General features: G+C 45.9%; 1 protein-coding gene across 5 annotated transcripts in view; it reads left to right on the top strand.

The window, feature by feature from the left end:
* The first annotated feature begins 319 nt into the window (after positions 1-319).
* LOC147906297 (elongator complex protein) overlaps positions 320-20,928 on the top strand; it is a 38,137-nt gene continuing 17,528 nt past the window's right edge. For 3 of the 5 annotated variants that reach the window (XM_087384136.1, XM_087384128.1, XM_087384114.1), the window contains exons 1-4: positions 320-692; positions 777-881; positions 9,806-9,957; positions 10,050-10,099. In XM_087384136.1, coding sequence (XP_087240262.1) covers positions 526-692; positions 777-881; positions 9,806-9,957; positions 10,050-10,099 — 474 coding nt within the window. In that variant the 5' untranslated portion in view covers positions 320-525. The remainder of the gene's footprint in view (positions 693-776; positions 882-9,805; positions 9,958-10,049; positions 10,100-20,928) is intronic. The other 2 variants (XM_087384123.1, XM_087384145.1) reach the window with 2 other exon arrangements.

The following is a 20,928-nucleotide window of genomic DNA, read 5'->3' as shown; positions in this document are numbered from 1 at the left end:
GTTGAGACGTGGTCATGGGATCTAATCCTGGACGGATATTTTGATTGGCTACGTGAAGGCGGACGCTCACTTGGGCACCGCGACTAGGCTACCCAAGAATTCATGCATGCTCGGGCGTGACTAGGATCACACGTCACTTTTTTTAAATTCACGGGCGATTAGGTGTGAAGGCGTTTAATAGGCGGGGCTCACACCATCCGCCCATTTGCAGGCAGACCCTCCTTAGCGGTGGGTGACTTCAAGAGAGCTACCTCTCAAAAAAACACTACAATCAACAAATCTAAAACCAGGATGGACTACTTTAGCTTTAACTTAGAATTCAGACTTACTCATTCCATATTGGACATACCATTGCATACATTTACGTATAATGCACACTAACACTTAACAGCTACAAAAGGCATGGTGGTTTCCCACCTCGTTGGTTTTCATTTGTCTGCGATGACATGAGAGCAGTGCTAAACATGTGTCATAACTTATCACGAGGAAGAGAAGGCCAAGAATAGTGACGAGACCAGGGAAAACATGGTAGACAGCGTAGCGAGAAACCTGAGAGATGGGGTTGTCGAAGGAGAATGTGCACCTGCAATCATGATTTATGATTCCCTACAAATCATAGGAGGAACCGCAACTTTCCTCTACTTCCTTCACTCCCTTGCTTCCAACATTGCCGCTGGCAGAGCTCAGTCCAAGTAAGGAAGTTGCGGTTCTTCTTCTTTTTTCGGACTAAGCTGGTCCATAAGCGATTATGTTTACAAATCTACGATTGAATGCAGAGTTTTAGTGCTGATTGCTACCGATAGGCGCCCGGAATGCTATCGATCCCTTCTTGAAATCGGGAGAAAAGAACCTTCGTGGTTTGTTTTTCTTTTGATTCTTTTGTGAGTTCATTCAAGGTGTAACGGAATTAAACATATTCGCTGTTGACAGTCTTTTGATTCTCTTCCTAGTTAACTTTTAAAATACTTTTGAACGTGTCTCGTTTTGCCAACTGACTCGTAATCCTTGTTGTGTGCCTCTCACCGACGAATAAACCAAATTTGGCAAATAGCTGTACAAATAGATTGCAGACCTCCATTGCTAGAGGTTGCAAATCCCTAAACATCGCTTCTATGTGTCGGATGTTTGTTTGTTGTCCCTAATTCAAGGATCCCTTAGAAGCAAGAGAGCTCTCAAACCATGCACGTTTTAGCTCATTAACGTTAACACTTTATGCCGTGGGAGGGTCCAAAGTGCTCTTTGCATTCCAGCTGGAATTTGCTAATTAAAGTATAGAGATGATTGAGAGTTTCAAATGGGTGGGTGATATTGTTGATGTTGTTGGAGAACACTCGCGTAGCAGTTTACTTAAACTATGAGCAATGATGTTCACATTCTCAAGGAATATAGATAGATAGATAGATAGATAGAGAGAGAGAGAGAGAGAGAGAGAGAGAGAGAGAGAGAGAGAGATTAACGTCTTTGGGAGGCTCACGAGCAAGGTACAGTCGGGAAAGTAACTCATACAAGCCACTATAGGTTGAAGCGAGGTCTCGCTTTGCTGAGTGCTATTCTAAGAAGCTGAAGAACTAGAGCTAGGCTTTAAAAATCAAAACCCAAAAATCGTGAGAGAGTAGGAGATGTGATTGACTATCAACTATGATCTTGGTGCCATGGCAGTCCTCCACTGGGATATGAAGATGTGCCTTGTGTGTGGTCAGTGTGTCTTTGGATCCACAACTCCACGTCGTCTCATCCCACTAATTTGCTCAAGCCCTCATATAAGCTAGCTCCTCCTCCTCCACTCCACGGCGTCCTAGGTCTGACTCGAATGTGTAAAAGTCTATGACATGTCGCTATGTCTGGTCTAGCTCTATCCCTTGTCTTACCGTTGCCTCCTGTTGTTTGATCTATCTCAGCAGGGTCTCTTTGCATTGCCACATCTCGATCAAGTAGAGACCAATGCAAACCTAGTCAAGAAAGTGGCTTAAAACTGTGTCCCTCTTGAAAGGGCAGTGGTATTGTCCACAAATCTCATATTAGATTGGGCATGTACATAAGAACTACTCCTCTGTCTCCACCTCCTCTAGGGAGCATAGCTTGAAGATTTATTGCTGTCTAGGTGTGCCTGTGGCTCCCCTGTCTCGATCCCTTGACCTCAACTAGTAAGACGATGCCTGTAACTACCTAATGGCTATCCTCGGGTACTCTCAAGAATTGCTCGTGATAGAATTGGATTTTGGTGGGGAAGGTTTGGTTCCCCCAAGCCTGTGAGGTATAGAGCTGGAGTAGATCCAACTGTATGATACGTTTGATCTTATCTCATGGGACCAGGGTGGACGAGGCATCTAGATTGTATTGAAATTAGGGGAGTCGATCCATCTGAATACCCTGACTAGCAAACCATCTGGATATACGTGCATACCAGGCCGTACTAACCTTCTATTTGCCAGTCGTATGGATGATAGTAGTGCCAATCTTAGTAGCCTAGCTAGACAAAGCCCAAACCCCATGAAGGTATGCCAGTGTCTGAAAGTGGCAACGATTCATGGGTTTAGGCTGTGTCTAGCTAGTCTCAGATTCGGAATGGTGTCATGGCAAGCTCTGCGTGTACCAATTGAGGGCTTACTGATCTATGGGACTGGTGATCAATATTTACATCCGGTAAAAGAAAATACTATTTACTTGCTATGTAGCTAGTACTTGTTGAGCTAGCTTGTGTGCTAGTCCAAGTACCTTGTTGCGGTGATGCAAAACTTCTTTTAGGTAACTTCCTAGCTTTGTAGCTGGCTGCTCTAATAGATTTTTCAGATTACCTCTGTTGTCATCTTACTTTCCCCGATGTATGTAGGCATGACATCTTAGGAGTAAATGCTGCTCATTTTCCGTCTCCCCTGTGGGGAAGGTTTTGCATATTCTTTTGGGACCCTAGGTCTTGCCCACCTTCCCTTATCTGCTTCTAGATCATGTGAACTGGTTCTCAATTTGCATATTAGATGCCTTTTAAACATTCATATGTCTTCCCCAAGGTTATTTTGCATTCCATCGCTTTCCATTGGATAGATTTCCTGCTAGTAGAACTGCATCTTTGCCCCTGGGTCTTGCCATAATTTTTGTAGCATCTTATGTGTCACTAACTCCCTGCTCGCACATGTATCCTCTGGTATATCAGCAGCTGTTATACTCCATAATTCCATCCATTTCATCTGGTCTCGATGCCATCCGATGGTTTGTATAGCTTTCAATGCCTTTTGAGTAATCCTGCTGGTCTCCTTCTTCTCAACTTTATTGAGGCAAGCCATGAATTGGCATAATGGTTCCCCTTCGAGAGGTATCATGCTCGTGTCTCAGCCAATAGGGGGGGGAGAGAGAGAGAGAGAGAGAGAGAGAGAGAGAGAGAGAGAGTCTATTAACGTCCACTGGAGACCAAAAGGTCTATGGGACAGCAATAAACCTTCTAGTACATTTGCTTTAGGGAGGGCGCATGGCAGCTCCCAATGAGTGCAAAAGCAACCCCAATTTATTTATAGTACCTACATTGAAACCAGCCTTAACAACGTAAAGGGTGGTAGGATCCATTTAATTACAACAAACACAGTAAATTGACAAATAATTATGCACCATAGATTAAATCACAAGGGAGCAAGAGCGCTCCTACCCAGATACAAGGACACTGATTGGCCCCAAACGTTGGCGCCCCTTGCGGTATTTATTTAACATTCATTTGAAGCCAAGCGGCTAGGTCTGTGGGAAGCTGCACCATAGGCAAACCAACGCCCGCAGACTCCCTGTCCAGCCCATCTTGTAATTCCTTGCTCAACTCCAAATGGTGAAATGGTATCCAATTACTAGACAACCCTGTGTCCTCAGCCAACCAAAGCATGCAATAGAGACCCCAAAAGCATCCAATGTCTCTGCCACACCTGCAATTGCACAACTAAGTGCCCAACCAGCTAGACACGGCTGCACAGCTGTAAGACAGCTCCCACACAGCTAGATTCTGGTGCAATCAAACCAAATGGCTATCCCAAAACAAGTGGAAATCAACCTGGAGCCTTCCTGGCCACAAACCACCGCATAAATCCACCTTCCCCATGAGGAATCAATTCCAAACGCAATAACCAGCCAACAACAAGTCCAGGAACGGCAAAAGCAAGCAAAGAAGAGCCTTCCTTCGCCAAGAATCCTCTGAAAACAGGTCACCGGGGCTGGAAAACCCTAAATCCAGCGAGAAATAGTAGATCCAGCTTTGGCCCAGCCTAGAAACAGCGCAGGAGAAGTCTTTCAAGCTTGGAGAACAGAAAAACCAGCGACAACAGCCCAAAAAGCAAGCAGAAAACAGGTCGAAATCCCTGAGCAGCTCCTGCTCAGCTCCAAAACAGCCCGCAACACCTGCAGTAGCTCTTGTTGGAAAGGTCACCTCCCCATCTGTAAGCCCCCATATGAGGAGATCATGGGGGAGGGAGACCTAGGGCATGTGCCCAAAAGAAAAGGTAAGGGAGGGGGCTGCCACATGGGCAGCACCTCACAAGTAAAGGACAGCCACTGTGTGTATGGGCTGGAACAGGCCCCTAACAGAGGCACATAGGAGGCCGGACTGAGGCGGCATGTGGTGCAGCAAAGGTGCACACGTGTGGGCAGGACAGGGTATTGGAAAGGGGCGCAGCAGAGGCGGGTGTACTAGTAGGAGGGTCGGCCATCTTGGAGGGGCTGGTTGGAGCCAGCCAACCAAGCCTTATATAGGCAGACAAAAGGGGCTGGGATCCTGCCTTGGAAGGAGAGCTAAAGCCCTTGGAATGTGGGCCAAAGGCTCTGGAAAAGAGAGAACCCCAAAAGGGGCATTTTGGGGCAGTAAAGTTGGTCAAGGAGGGGCTGAGTGGGTCGGCCAGATCTCCCCCTCCTGGTCGGTTTTTGCAGAAAGGCCTTGGGCCTATAAGAGGAGAGGCTCTGGGCCTCATTCATCATCCAACCATCTAGCAAGAGTAGGAGCAGACAGGAGCAGCCAGAAGCCACTCCCTTGGGCCTCACACTGGGGGTGAAGGAGAGTGAAAGGTGTGCTGCAGACTGAGTTCCCTAGAGGCTAGACCTTGGCTGTCTTCTAGGGCAGCAAGGTGTTGTGATCTGGACGGAAAGTCTACTTACGCTCGAGGTGGAGCACGCGGGCTCGAGTCTAAAGATAACCGGCAGATAGGAGAAGGACCTTGTGGTAAGATCAGAGGACCACACCATTGGTGGGACTTTGGATCTATCTCTTTTGTATTGTGTCTATAGCTTTGGACGGAAATATATTATTTTGGTGGTTTCTCTATCTGGCTGGTTCATGTCTATTGATGAGTCTACACATCTATTGTATGCACTTAAGTTAAGAAGTTTGTGATTCCACACCCCACACCACACTGTGTGAGCTTCTGGGCAATTCTATCAGTCTTCCGCTGTGCGTACCCTGTGTTGGTCCATTTCTAAACAGCTCCTGGTTAGCCTAAAAGTAAATCGCATCAGCCTGGACAGCTCTTGGACCACTGCAAAACTCCCTTGTAGGCTCTTGGACAAATCACAATTCCTTCTACAGATCCTTGGCAGTCGCCGTCAACCCCTGGTAGATGGCAATTTCCTGTGGCAGCTCCTGGTAGCTCCTAGCAGGTGGCGAATTCTGTTCTCTCTCCTCCTGCTCTGAATTTGGCCTCCTGTGCCCAAAAGGCCCTTTGCCCTTTTTGGAGTCTAGTGCTAAAAAGCAATTTTTGATTGCACCACTCTTTTGGCCCCCTGTTGCACACTTTGGCCCTAGGAATTAATTGCCTAGTAATTGGGCGCACATTCACAATTCCCAAGGGCCCACTAGGGAATTTTAATTCCCCAAGTCCCGCACACATGGCCGGACCCTCGTGCCCCAGAGGCTCAAGGTAGTCACGCGCAAATTTCGGGAGTCGCAAATCAAAAGTCCCATAATTTCACGTCCTCGTGACATACATAATAGTCTGAAAGAGTAATCAATCATACATCAGTTTAAGACTGAGAGTCTTTTGGTTTTGATTAAAACTCTCTGATTAGGGCTACACCTTAACGGTAAACTGCCCGTTTTCCATCCTTTCTGGCAGCCCCGACTTTAGCTAATTTAGTTGCCTTATTCTTGAGTTGAGCTTGTGTAAGCTCCTCAACTATTCATACTTTGGTACCCTTCAGCTTGTAACATTGTCGAAGAAGTTTGATTCGCATATCTTTTGACTTCAGTGTAAGGATTGCATGACCTTTAGAGTGCGTAATAGAAGCTGGCCTGGAGTTGTCATCAAGGAGCTCATTATCATCCGTCCATTCAATGTTGGGCAAGCCTTGCTTTGATCTTTGTCAATATTTCACTATAAGTGTCCTCCTCTTTGTACCAATCTTTTGGGAGTCCCCCTATTCTAATCTAGCTTTGTGTTCTTTAATCTTTGCTTGAATATCAGACTTACTTGCTTTGGTATCCACTTCTACAATCACTTCCTTCTTAGCAGTTTGTACTTCAACGTGAACAAGATCTTTGACTGTAGAGACTAGCTGTGGGATAGGGGGGGATCCTTACAAGATTTTATAGCCTCATCAATTACTGCCTGCTCGCTAGGCCCTTCCAGAATGTGAAGTCGAGCCTTACTTCTGCCAGTTCCAATTGTAGCTCTCTCATTGCTTGCTGTAGATAAAAAATCCGATCCTGTTGCCCAAGGATGGGTCGTTTTGAGCCTTCTTGTTGGTAATTGCGTGCATACAGAGAGGCTGTCATGGTTGCAACTGTAGAGTACCGAGTCCTAATGGAGGTTGAAGGAGTTGAGGGGGACTTGGAGGAGAGGGTAGGCCAGTCCATAATCGGCCATTTGTAGAACCCCCTAGCTGAACCTAACGCCCCGGGTCGGTTGGGGGTTTAGCCTAACTCGGGGTTAGGGTTAGGGTTAGTTTGTTGTTTGAAGAAAACAAGGGGGGGTTTTTTGTTGTTGACGACAGGACTGGGGGGTTGGCGGTTGATGGCTAGCGGCTACTGGTTGTCGGGGGCTTTTGGCTGCTGGTGGCAGCCCTGCTAGTTAGTTAGCTAGGTGCAGCTAAAGCTGCTGATGGGAAGGTGGGGTGGTAGGCGATAGGAGCGATGGGATGAAGCGACGAGGGGTTGGGGCGACGGAGGGGATGGCGACGAGTGACGACAGCTTGAGCGACCGGACGGGCGACGGGGGGGAGAGAGAGAGAGAGAGAGAGAGAGAGAGAGAGAGAGAGAGAGAGAGGCCAAATTCATCGTCTTAATCTCATGGCAGTTACCCACAAGGTTTTAAATTGTATACTCCATCACGCTTAGCAGGGACTAGGTGCAATGATATTCCCTGCTAATTCTGTTGTGAGACAGATGAATCCAAAAAGTGAGCGAACGAATCGTCACAATGAGTCAATGCAGATTTCAGCAGAGAGAGAGAGAGAGAGAGAGAGAGAGAGAGAGAGAGAGGCCAAATTGAGAGAGAGAGAGAGAGAGAGAGAGAGAGAGAGAGAGAGAGGCCAAATTCATCGTCTTAATCTCATAGAGAGAGAGAGAGAGAGAGAGAAGAAGAAGAAGAAGAAGAAGAATATATTATCGTCCTCTGAAGACCAAAAAATCGGCCTATGGGACCTGAGCAATACAAAATCCTCGTACACAAAGACTCCTCCCTTGGAGGGGAGGGTATTAAGAGAAACTACCTTTATGTCTTAGGTGAGTTCCTGTGCTTGAAAAGCTTATAGACAAACGTTCCTAAAGCTGGGGGTGACCCGCTATGTAGCATATCAGCCAGTCTGTTATGTCCCTCGAGAAGAGAGCTAAATGCTTTCCGGATGTGAGTATAGTAAGGGCATATCATTACCATGTGTTCTTCAGTTTCTGCCATTCCCTGGTCACATAATTGGCATATTCTGCTCTCTTTTGGCATATCTTTCCATCCTCCTATTTCAATCTGCAGCTGGTGTGATCGGGTGCGAAGTGAGGCCAAAGCTCTTCGCTTATGTATTGCCATAGGTGTGCAAATGTACTTCTGCGTGGCTGTTTCTCTTCCTGTATAAGTAGCCCAATATTCGGGGTTAATAAATGTACGGTAGTACTCAAACTTATCTCTGTTTTCAGCTGTTTGCCATTTCCTGTGTAGTGCATTCAGCAGGTCATGCTGAAAGGCATCCTCATCTACTTCCTGTGGAGAGTAGTCCAAGTACCTCTCTACCTCCCATTTTGAGGTAAGAGAGTACGCCTCAGATTGGTCACAACTATCCAAGATCTGCTGGAGACTGTGCAAAAGACTGCCCAAGATCTGCTGAATAACTGACACCAACCATGGGCTGGAACTGCGCTACAATGTGTACAACACCAGGGCCGAATGGCCCTATATATAGGGGGAAATACCTGCTGAAATGGTCCGCCAGACAGACTGATCTGATCGACTGGGCCGACCAGGTCTGGTTGGCTGACTGGACCTGGTCTGGTCAGGTTGGCTGACTCAGCCCTGGTCAGGGCCCCAAACCAGCTTCAAACGGGCCTGTATACTTGCCCATACCGTGGGCTCATACCAGGCCTAAACCCAGCCACAACCAGGCTCAACTGCTCAGCCTCTAACCCTGGCATTGTGCCCTGGCTAGGCCCCTATCTAACCTGCAGAAACACAGTGAGAAGGACCAAATACTGGTCCTCTCTCTGTTGGTCCCAAAGCTCAACTCTGGTTTTTCCTCCCTGGGATTCTGGTGCAGTGCTATGTACTCTCTCTCTCTCTCTCTCTCTCTCTCTATGTTATCACGTAGGTACTTTAAATAATATGGACCTGCCTTTGCGCTCCTTGGGAGCTGCCCTGTGCCCTCCCTAAGCTGATGTACTAGTTGGTTTTCAAGTTGTCTCATAGACCTCTTGGTCTCCCGTGGACGTTAATAGACTTTCTTTCTCTCTCTCTCTCTCTCTCGATATAGCTATGCTCAATTATGACACCATTGCTTGAGGTCTGGAAGGGAAGATGTTGAGATGTCACACCTCGATGCCAAATCACTCTCAAGACATTCTCACCTTGATGTTGGTAATGGAAGATTGTCCCTTTGTCTCTTGGCTCTTCTTTTTGTGCCTCCTATTAGTTGGCCATCTTCGCATCAAAGCTCCTCGATTAGATGGGTGTCCTTTGGTAGTGCCATTTGATTAGCCCATGATACCGTTGGTGTCACAAAATGTAATTTATCATGACCATAGTAGGAGTGTAACCTATACCCGCCACATTTCTAGAGGCTACGATATTTTCAATTGCCCCTAGAATTGCAGCTCATTAGCAATTGCTTTGTAGGAACCATTATAGGTGCATTGACTATAGCCATTACTCATTTTAAAAATTGATTATCATAACAGCAAGACTCTCAGTGTGCTCTAAGGTTTTTAATGTTTAGGCTCTTTGTAAATGCCAAGGGTGCCTCCTTCTAGTTTTACTTTTCTAATTGCTACGCTTTTATTGTCATGACATTATCTATGTGGCATTTGGCATTCATATTTCTTTGCTCAGTTGGTGCTATAGTCATCTTTGGTTTCATATCATCGATTGTCTTTTATTATTATTATTATGTCATTGATTATGGCCTCCCAACATTGTTGGCATTCCATTCCATTTTACTTATTTGCTCTGTTCAATCTCTTGTTGTATAGACACAGCTTTTCTTTGAGTAAGATTCTCATCCAGAAAGATTTTTTTAATGAGCTTAACTTTTGTAAAATATTCTATCCCATTAGTCGTAAAAATGGCTCTTTGCTTTCTTAAAACTGTTAATTTCATTAGCTCAAAAGGAAGACTCATATTTTCTTCCATTTTTCATCATTTTTCAGGCTGCAATTGGTGGACTGTTTCAATGATCCTCTTGGGTGGGCGAAGGTTGTTGATGAGGACCAAGGTGTCAAGGAAATCAAGCAAGGCTTGCCCTCTCATGAAGTGGGAAATTTGAAATGCTTGATGTCAACTATATTCAAGCTAGGCCGTGGTAAGTTTGTACTATTTTTTTGTGACTTTTATGACATTTTTGCGAAGGTGATTATTGATGTTGATCTTGGTATTGGGATTTTTGATTTGCAGTAGGGTGTGGCAGCGGCAAAAAGGCCTGCTTTTCAATTGCAATAGATTCGGTGTAGTGCATCTCTACATGCTTTTCTTCTTTAGAGAGTAGATCAAAGATTTCAAGTGTTCATTTTGCTACTAGTTAATTTCTTGATTAAAGAAACTGAGTTCTTTTTCCCGGCCCTACCCTTTATTGTTTACAATGAAAATCAATACAGTATCAGCTATCCATGAGAAACTAGCCATAGTTACCTGTAACTATGAAGGAAAATTGGTTCTTTGGTAACTTTGAAACTAGCTGCCTTGCATCCTGCATGCCACAACCAATGTGGTGGGCCATACTGCCCAACGGATTTCTTGATCTGTGAAAAAAAAAACATATAGGCTAGGCCTTGCAGAAATATGCATGATGCATAGGAGTCTTCTTGGAACCTGTGTACCTTACGTCCAAATAGTTACATATACCATAGTCGCAAGGCATATATAACCTCCCAGCATATGTTGACCAAATTGGCAACATTTTGAAACCCTCCTCAATAGCTACAATGTGCCAGCTCGATGTTCCTATCAATAACAGTCTCCCAAACAATTGTCCTCTAGAATATTTGAGGTACGGTTTCTATTTCTCTTGGCATATATCTCCCTAGTCGCCAAGTGGGCAAGGGATATCATCTCTATATAGAAAGTGTGCCCTCCCACACAGGAAATTGCGCTAGTGCGCACCAAGTGCCTGAGCTGCCCCATGCATCCCTTGTGAAAACAGAAGCAAGAGGCTATGTTCTATGCTGTGGCCAGGAGGACTTGGTTGGCCACGAAGGCTCACCTTGCTAAGGAGACTTTGTCCGAACTCCAATGGCTATCTGCTACTCAACTGAAATGTTAATGCCCATGCTCACGTAACAGCCTAAGTACCATGCTGTCTGCCCCCGCAGGCTCTAGTGGGAGCCAAGAGAGGTAAGCCTTTGCCACGAAGAGGAATAAGAAGGGAGTGAGAAGATGGCCATGGCGAATTGAGTGGCAAAGAGAAAAGGCCTCCTCCAAGAAGTATAGACCCACAATAAGCATCTGTTTGGTACTCCTCTTATATAGGGTCCCGGAATCCACTAGTCTGAGAAACCCTCCTTTGCATACTGCTCCCCAAAAATCCCACTCCACCTTGTCGTAAGCCATCTGGAAATCCAAGAGAAGGACTGCGATAGGCTGAGACTCCTCTCGGGCCCAATCCAGTCTCCCAAAAGGTGGAGATGTTTTCCAAGGTGCTGCGTTCTTGGACAAAATCTGTCTGAGTATGGTGAATAATGTCACCGAGGTGGGAATGTAACCACAAACTCAAGTCCTTAGCTAAGATATTTTATGTGGTGTCTAGAAGGGTGATCGAAGAATGGGCTGCTTCATAGGAAGCTAGAACAGTCCTTAGATGGCTGTTATAGACTCTGCAGGACATTACACTTTCAGCCCCTCTCTCCAGTAGGACAAGGGTTGGTTCATGACAGGAGGATCAAACTTTGTTAATTCAGCTTGGATGAGTTCACTGTATGATACAGAAGAACCAAGCAGTTTTGAGGATGCACAAGACAGCGAGCATTTGATGAAGGCCATGCAATAGATGGGAACTGGGCAAATTTGCCCATAGGGAAGAAAGGTATTGCGACAAAGCGGGTTTACAAGATTAGAAGAAGATTTGATGGTACCATTGACAGGTGCAAGGCAAGGTTGGTTGGATGAGTTCACCGTATGATACAAAAGAAATGAGTTCAGTGTATGCTGTAGAAGAACCAAGTAGTTTTGAGGATGGGCTTCGTATGAGAAAATTCATACATTTTTAAACCAATCAGGGTCTATAGAATAGTCCAACTGAGGGTACCCTTTATGTCAAGAAAGACACGAAGGATTTGTTGATTATCATCCTGTATGTGGACGAATGCTAGCTCACAGGCACAAATGAAGAGAAAATTGCAGAATTCTAGAAGGATCTTGAAGATTCATTTGAGATGTTTGATTTGGGTTTGTTGCACTATTTTTTTGGTATAAGACTTATGCAAACAGATGAAGGCATTGTGCTCAATTAGTCAAAATACATTCAGGGACTGTTACAAAGGTTCAATTTTCAGGACTGTCGAGCATATTTCAACTCCCATGGAGCTAGGGTTGAGGCTGTCTATTCAAGATGCAGGTGAACCATTTGATGCAGGCTGAATGGTAAATTGCAGAATAAGTATTCCTTGCCAGTGTTGGATTGCTCTTGCTGCCCGGCATGGCTAGAGCAGCACATCCCTGTATCACATGCTTGTTTTGGATGCTCTTGTTGCCCGGCATGGCTCGAGCAGTAAATCCATTTAGTACATGCCAGTTTGTGTTTGATTTGAACCATGAGGCAAGGATACCAATCTAGCATAGATTGGCTGAACTGATGGTGATGCAAGTCTGAAAGGACATCGCGTACCGGGATCTATGTTCCTAGGATCCATTATTGCCATGTGTGTGTGTGGTTCAAGTTATTGGAGGCGAGTGAACTAGCAGCTTTCACTCAGAGTGTTGTAGTCCACTTAGTTGTTCTGCTTTGAGCTGACTTCGGTCGTAGCTCCTTTAGGCTCAGCGGAGCATAGGTGTAGAGCATTGCTTGATGCTCAAGAGGGGGGTAGTTCCTCCACTCCCTTGTCAATAGACAGGCTCACGGTATCTAGAAGTCGCTTGGTGACACTGTATGTCTCACCCGAGGTATTGTTTGCTGACAATACATCTGCTATGGAACTTCTATGATGAGTGTACTAGTCACTCCACACGGATGAGGCAGTGATATATGGATGGACTTGTGCGCTCTCCTAGACCATATCATTATTGCTGGTGGTTTATGTTTATAGCAGCAAACTCGATAGTGCTGTTTCAAGAGGAGGGCATGTCACAGATTCGTGAATTTATGCACCGTGACTAACTTTGGCTTAGGGGACTAGCCCGGGGGAAGCGACACTTCCCAGAAGTCCCTAGGTGCACACACTAGGCCTACATGCTAGGGGCAAGGCAAGGTTTAGAGGGGTCATAAAGTTAGGCCCAAGGAAACCAATGTTTCATTGGTTAGAAGGGTTAGAACTCTATTGTGGGGGCAAACGAATGTTCCATTGGTTTTGTGGGGTTAGAGCATTAATGAGGGGGCCACATGGCAGGCTCTCATGCACACCTACCCCCTTCCTCTCCTTCCAAGACTAAGGTACGGGATGTTTTCTCTCGTCTTGTTTTTTTTCTTCACGCATTTTTCAAGATTGCCTTCCCCCCACGTTCCTCGTTGTTGCACGCATTTCGATCCAATCCGTATGGCTGTACGGACTGCAGGTGCTGATCCCAAGGTGGATGTACGGCTTTCTTGCTTTGAGTGGCATTTATTTTGAGGCATCTTCAAGGTTGTACGGGATAGTACAGTTGTCATGCATGCTTCCCAAGACGGGCTGTATGGGTAGAACGTTTGAATTGGCACACAAATCAAGGCAGCTGAATTGCAATAATTGCTGGCTGTACAAAAGAGGCACGAATCTTAAGGCTGCTTGTACGGACGATTGCACGCATATCGAAGTAGATTGGTGCTGATTTCGAGACTGATGTACGGCTGTTTTCTGCACATTGTTTCGAGGTGCAGCTTCCCTAGGCGGATCTTGCAGGTTGCGCTGATCTCTTCCTCCTTCTCCTGCACGCTCTCTTTCTCTCTCTGATTCCAGCCCGTTTTCTCTCTTCCTTCCCCTCTCTAAGCTGCCATCTCCTCCTGCTACCTCTTGCTTGCTGAGTCTGCTGCCCGTGGAGGTGTTCTGGACTGGATTGGAGCTCCTTGGAGCTGATCTGGGGCTGGATAAAAGTCGTTTGAAGCTGGTTTGAGTTCTCTTGTTGCTATCCCTTTCATGTTGATTGGTTGGTTTGAGTTCTCTTATCGCTATCCCTTTCATGTTGGTTGGAGCTCCTTGGAGCTGATCTAGGGCTGGATAGAAGTCGTTTGAAGCTGGTTTGAGTTCTCTTGCTTTCATGTTGATTGCATTGGGTCATTTTGGAAGCTTGTCGTTGCTCCATTTGATGTTGGAAGGCCCTCTTGGCCATTCAAGCAGTGAATAGGCACCCAGTCACAGAGGGTGTAACAAGATTGAATTCAAAGGGGCGATGTGTGGATTTTCTTTCTGTATTGAGGTCACTTGTTTAGTCTGAGATTTGTGTTGATGCTTGGTCACAGAGGCTGGTCATTGGGTTGTGAGTTTGCCAAACCTGTTGAGCAAGTTGGATGCTTTGTGGAATGCTTGGACACCTTTACAGTTGGTCATGGACAATGGTGAATGCCTTAGCCTTGCCTTGGCACTTGGGTACTAGTGTGTGCACTAGGATGGAATGCAGGTTATAGCCAAAGTTTGTCTTGGACAGTGGAATTGCTAGTGGGGTAGAGCACAAGGGTGAGCCCTTGTTGTACGTACAAATTTCATTCCTAAAGAAAGAAATAAATACCGGGAGGGTCGCCAAGTGTTTGGGGCCAGTGTGGTGTCTTGTACTTGGTTTCATTGAGCAGGGGCACTCTAGCCTCCATCCAGTTGTTCCTCAAGTTGTTTCTAAGTGGTATTGTTTCAAGTGAAGTGGCTAGAAATGATGGAATGTGGCTATGAATAATGAATATGCAATGATAGTTACGGTCTACTGCCCTTTAGGAAACTGAAGGCCGGTTACAGTGCTAGATCAAGGGAGAATGTTAAGAAATAGAAGATCATAGCGTCCAATACCAATTGGGCTATGTGTACCTGAGTGGAGTGGGTTGTCTAAGGTTCTAGTTGTGTGCTAGGCTTGTGACACATGTGGGTACTATGTGGCAATAATTGTAATCACCTCGTACATGTGAGACCCTTGGAGGTGGAGTGCTTAGTGTAGCACAGTTGGACTCTTCCATTGCCTATTTAAGGTCTTGTACGTGAGTGTGTGAGACATCTCCATGACTTGTATTTTTGTTGTGAACAATAGAAACTTTGTGCTGCTTTGTGACAATTCTCTCTCGCTTGGCCTGCAAGAGTCTTCTACATCTTCACTCTGCGAGGGATTCGCTGGTTGTATAGTCCCCCCGCTTGGCTTTTAGCCCCAGTGCCAGAGATTCCCTAGGCAGTGAGCTAGGTTTCTTTGGAATAGGCCGGTTTTTCTTTCAACCTTTTCCTAGTTTTTCCCCATACTCAGCACCTTCGGGGCTGTTGTTTTGTATGAAGTTTTTCAAGCATTAATAGAAGGTTCCTTTCTTTGAAAAAAAGAAGATGAAGATAAATCGTTTTAAAAATATGATAGAGGTTATGGATAAAAAAGAAACATATTCAGTTGAGCTTCTTTCATTGTCTAGCCTCTCCCTTCACTTTTTCCTTCAAGACAAGGTATGATCACCCTCGATGTAAACTATGGATTAAGAACCCTTAAAGTGATTTCTACATTCTGTATGAGCTTTTCTCTCTAGCACTCTCGCTCTAGCAGCTCCATCGTAACTCCGTCGTTGTTTCAGCCTTGTGCCATCGTAGCTACATTGTCGCTCCATTGTAGCTCCATCTCTCTCGCTTTCCAAGAGGGGGTTTTCATTGCTGATTGTCAGTTTGTTGCTGATCGTCGTTGAAGGGGGGTATTCGTTGCTGATCGTTGTTCAAGTCCAGCTCATCGTCCGCTAATGATCGCTGAAGGGGGTTCCTCCCTTGATGCTAATTGTTGCTTCATCGTGGCTTGCTGAAGGGGTTCTTCACTTAGGTTACCTTAGGCCTAGAAGTTCGTTGCTTAGCATAGGCTCAAATTTTGTTTCTTAGAGAGAAGGCTCAGATTTTGCTTCTCAGATAACAGTTTCCTTCTCCGTTCCCTAACCCCGAGCTGGGTTTGAACCCCCAGCGGGGAGAAGACAGAAGCTTTTCCCCTCCCCGGAATAATGTATTAGAAGGCAACGCTAGGCAAAGCGGTTCCCCTGGGGATGGAGTAATGTTGCCTCCATCTCAAGTTTTTATCGCATCGCTAGTTTAATAACCGCTGAAGAACCCAACCTAGAGTGGAATCGTAGGAACCTAGAGCTTTTCCTGGAACCTAGAGCTTTCCCTCGGCAATATGAAGCTTCCTTCTCTCGGAACCTAGAGCTTCTCCCTCAACGAACCTAGAGCGGAAGCGCTGGAACCGGCAAGCAAGCGTCTTTTCCTCCCTTCAAGCGTCTATTCCTCCCTTGAAGCAATCGTCTATTCCTCCCTTGAAGTAGCGTTGCGATACTAAGATTTTCGTAAAAGCTATGAATATAATATGGAAAAACTTCAAGCCCATAGCCCGGGGTAGCCTCAGCCAAGGGGTGACGTTTAGATATGGCTCAAATGGGATGGCCTCTCTTAGAGATCTCCTCTACTGTAACTTAAACACTAGCAACTTCTATCAGGAAACCTCTTTATTCCTCAGTTGCATGGACACCCTCTCCCTATGCATCGGGGTGGTTTTGACTGATTCACAGTACGATCAGATTTATTTTCTACAACAACACGTGAGAGATCTACAGTGACAAGTGGACGAACGTGCAGCTCGAGTCTAGGCTCTCGAGGGGCCTGGCAAATAGGCTGTGATTGACGAGGTAATGCTGACATGCAAGGCTTCCCCTCCTAACCCTCAACTAGTCTCTACAGTCAAGGATCTTGTACAAGCTGAGGTACAAAACATTAAAAAAGAAGTGATTGTAGAGGTAGACACAAAGGCAAGCAAGATTGATATTCAAGCAGAAATCAAGGAGCATGAAGCCAAATGAGATAATGCATTGAAAATTGTAATGAAGGGGAGAAAGGGGCTCTTTAGAGGACCTTTAGAGGCCTCTTAGGTGGGAAATGTGGAGGGACTATATAAGTCCCCATACACCCCTATTTGTACACTTTTTTGATGTGACATCTAATCCTATCTACTCCCACCTCCTTCCTCCTATGTGCTCTTTACACTCTCTCCCAATCTCTCTCTATCCCTCTTTCTCTCACCCCTTTTCTCTCTCTTCCTCTTCCTCTATCCCTTTTCCTCCTCTCTCTCTCTCCCCTTCTCCTCTCCCTTACCCTCTTCCCCCTTTTCTGCCATTCTTGGCCTTTCCCCTCCTCCTTTGTTACATTGGTATCAGAGCCCTTTCTTGGGCCTGCTATTCAAAAGAGCAGGGATACATTGCTACGTGTGGTATCAAAGGAGCGGGATAATCTCAACAATCTTCATTCGGAGTTGGTGGAGGCTCCAATTGGTCTCATGAACGCTGTTTGTCAAGCCATCAAACTTGAGATGTCCTTCTTTGATTATGTGAACTTCAAGCGTGATGATGCCTGCACTTCCGGAGGTTACACACACATGAATTATGGAGCAAAGGATATCAAGGACAAACTCATAGTGCATAAGTTCAAAGGGGACACTCGCACACCTAATGAGTTGGAGGAGTGGCTTACGAAGTTTGAAGATTATTTCAGCTTCCCCAAAGTAGGATGAGGACCGCATAATCTTTGCGGGTATACACATGCAGGATTATGCACATACTTGGTGGCGTTATATGAGGGACTTGCCTCAAAGGCCAGCCTCATGGAAGGAGTTCAAGGAGTTGATGATCACCACATTTGTATCCCCGCTCATACTGGAGCAATATCTGGCTGAATTCTATGCATTGTTGCAGATTGGTACCGTCCAAGAAAGAAAGAGTTTATTAAAGTCTTCGGAAGACCGATGGGTCTATGAGATTGTGAAAAAACCTGATACAATGAGTTGTGGTAGTGGAGCTACTAAACGAGCATCCACACCAATGAAGAATGCGAAAAATGCAAAATGGCAGTACTAAGTCCGAAGTACAACATAGTACAACATAGTCATGTCGATAGTCGACTATATATCATTCTCAACATCATCATCAACATCATCATCATCATCAGTAGCAGGACATCAGGATGGATGAGGCAGTGTAGGCATGAGGTCAGCACTAGAGTGTTGTTGGCCCCTCAAGGGTGCAGTCTTGGTACGTCTCCTGGTCGTAGCTCTGTGTCTAACCAGGGCCACTGTGACCCCCGTCGGTCGGGCTCTAACTCAAAGAGGGATGTCCCCAAGTATGATTTGTGTGTCAACTGTCTGTCTGAGCTGTCAGGTCACAGGGTCCGGGTCACGGTCATCTCGAGGTCTTGTCTTGTGGGGGTCTATGTGATCTGGTTGAAAGAATTGCGTGATAGAGCTCTGAGAGGTATCAGTCGATGAAGAAGTCTGCTCTTGTCTCTGTGCTCGGAGTATCCTCTCGTGGTGTCTAAGCACCTCATGAATGAAACCAGCCAAACACTGCCCGTTTGGGTAGGAGAGGAAACGGGCCAAAACCCCATAACTATCTTTGAAGAGGTAGTAGAAATGCCCTCGGATCTCATAGTAAACAGGACACCTAAAGAGGAAATGCTCCTCTGTCTCAACCTCCTGCATGTCAGACAGTGTGCATATGCGCCTCTTCCTGGTAACCGCTCTGCTCTGCCGCTCTCGATACAAAGTCTGTGTGAAGAGACCCGGAACTGCCCAAGAGAGATCCTCAGCGAGTTGAATCTGCGTGTATCTTGGTGGATCAATGAAACCTTCCATTGTGATATGTAAGAATTGATCTCTGTAGAAGCCCAGCTTCACTAGAAGATCACTCGGGCCCAACCAAGTCCGGAATGTGTGTAGCTGTAGTAGATCCTCACGAATAACTTGGTTGACCTCGTGTGATAGGAGGGGAGAGAACGGAGCATTCATGCTATACTAGAATGGAGGTAGTCTTTCCATGTGGAGCCCTAGTTCCTCAAACCATCTCTCTGTGCATGCATACCAACACCTCTGGTCTCCCCCTGCTGCAAGTGCTATAGAAGAGGACAGTGCTAGCCATGGTATCCTTCTATGCCCAGAGATGTAATCCCCATACTCCTTGACTCGGTACATATATGTGATGACCTGAAATGCAGCATCTAGCTGTAATGGGGGTGACCGAAACTCCGCCTGAATGATCTGGTGAGGAACGGATGGCTCACCACGGATCATCCGTGATAACATGAGAACCTGTAGCCACTCCACCCTGACCCACTCTGTATCCGACACGTCTGGTCCCTAGCATGGACTGCCATACATCCCTGTTGGGCGGACCAAGGAGTCAAAAAGCAACCCTATTAGTCGTGCATGCATCACGGGTCTCATAGTGAAGATGGGTCCGAAAAAGAGGACCCCAAGATAAGTGTATGATGAGACTACCTCGACAGGGGACCCATCAAATGCAAACTGCTCTTGGCGCATGACGGCTTGAGATGTATTGAAGATCATAACCTTGGTTTTACCCAAGTTGACCTTCAAATCATGAGACTCACAAAAGGACTGTAGTGTGTCAAGGTGTCTTCGAGCTCCTCTGCTAAGGAAGACAAGAGAGCCACGTCATTTGCGTAAAGCAAGATCCGGATCAGCGTGTCCGCGAGAGAGCAACCTACCCCCCCTGTGTCTGCATCATTGTCTTGACCTCGTCAATGTAGAGGCCAAACAAGGTAGGTGATAATGAACACCCTTGTTTGACCCCGATAGTGCTCATGATCTCGTCTGTCTATCCAGATCATGTCCAGACTCTGCTTGAAACTCGCTCATAAAGTGCCATGACAGTCCAAATGATCTCCTAGTCGTAACCCAAATCTTGTAGGCATCATATGAGGTGGGCTCTCTACACCGTGTCAAATGCCTTGCGGAAATCCACAAAGCAACAATAAACCTTCTACTTCCGTGCCCTCTCCTCCTCAATGATACATATGAGCGCGAGAATGTGGTCCATGGTTCCATGATCACGCCTGAAACCGGCTTGTTCTGCTGTTCTAAGTCCTCGACACTCCGCAAATCTGCTGATCTCAGAATCAAGTATTGATGCATAAATCTTGGACATGACATGTCCGATCATAATGGTCTTGTAGTTCTCCGGGCTCATGGGATCCCCTGCCTTGTGAATGGGTGAGATAGTGTTAAGGTGCGTGGAAACCCCAAGCAAATAGCTTCATTAAATAGCTTTGCTAAGATTGGGGCTAGGAGGTTAATCCCATATGCAATGAACTGAGTGCATAGTCCCTTATGATCCTTTGCTCGGCCATTATGAAGTTTCATTACGGCATCCTTTACCCCTCCCCCCCCCCTACTGAAGAGTACTTGCAGCGCTTTTGGAGACTTTCCTTGTTTGTACAAGACGTATCTGAGAGAGGGAAGTTGCTGCGTTTCATCCAGGGATTGAGTCCTTCTCTCGCTGCAGATGTGAAGGCACATAACCCTCAAACAATTGAGCATGCAGATTAATTGGCAGAGGTGTTTGAGCCCAAATATGCCAGCAAGTATAAGATGGCAGTGGGCAGCGCTATGGGAATGCAAATGAGGCTGAGAAGAAGCCCAAGGTGGCTGATTGGTATGATAGGAAATTAGTAGCAGCACCATTTCCAAGGTTTCCCATTGTTACAGGCAGCAAGATGCCATATGCTAAGCCATGCATGTCATTTGATGCTAAGCCAGGAGCTAAGCCAAGTGTTGGAAATGAAAATCAGAATTTAAACAACACACTAGGGCTATTATGGACAGCAGAAAGCAGGCAAACTTATGCTTTAAGTGTGGTGAGAAGTGGACTCTGAGCATTGGGAAGTTTGCAAAATGCGTAACAGTTGTATTGCAAAACTCAGCATGATTATTGAGATATTGGATGATGAGGATTTAATGGATGCTTTTGAGACTTTGGATGCCACTCATGATGATTCAGAGGGTGCACAAGACGTGGAAGAAGCTCTAGGTTTTGGATCATGAAGGGGGCTGATTTCCCCTTTGATCCCGGTGGTGCTAATGAACATAATATGCATGGTATACAATCTGATGACACTCAGCCCACATGTAACATGTGAGGTTGTTGGCCTAAAGT

This window comes from Dipteris shenzhenensis, chromosome 1 (genome assembly GCF_047967505.1).
Source record: "Dipteris shenzhenensis isolate YYH24624 ecotype China chromosome 1, Dip_SZ_1.0, whole genome shotgun sequence".
In the NCBI taxonomy this organism is placed as follows: Eukaryota; Viridiplantae; Streptophyta; class Polypodiopsida; order Gleicheniales; family Dipteridaceae; genus Dipteris; species Dipteris shenzhenensis.
Note: the sequence above shows the minus strand (reverse complement) of the source record. Positions and strands in the feature narration are given on the sequence as shown.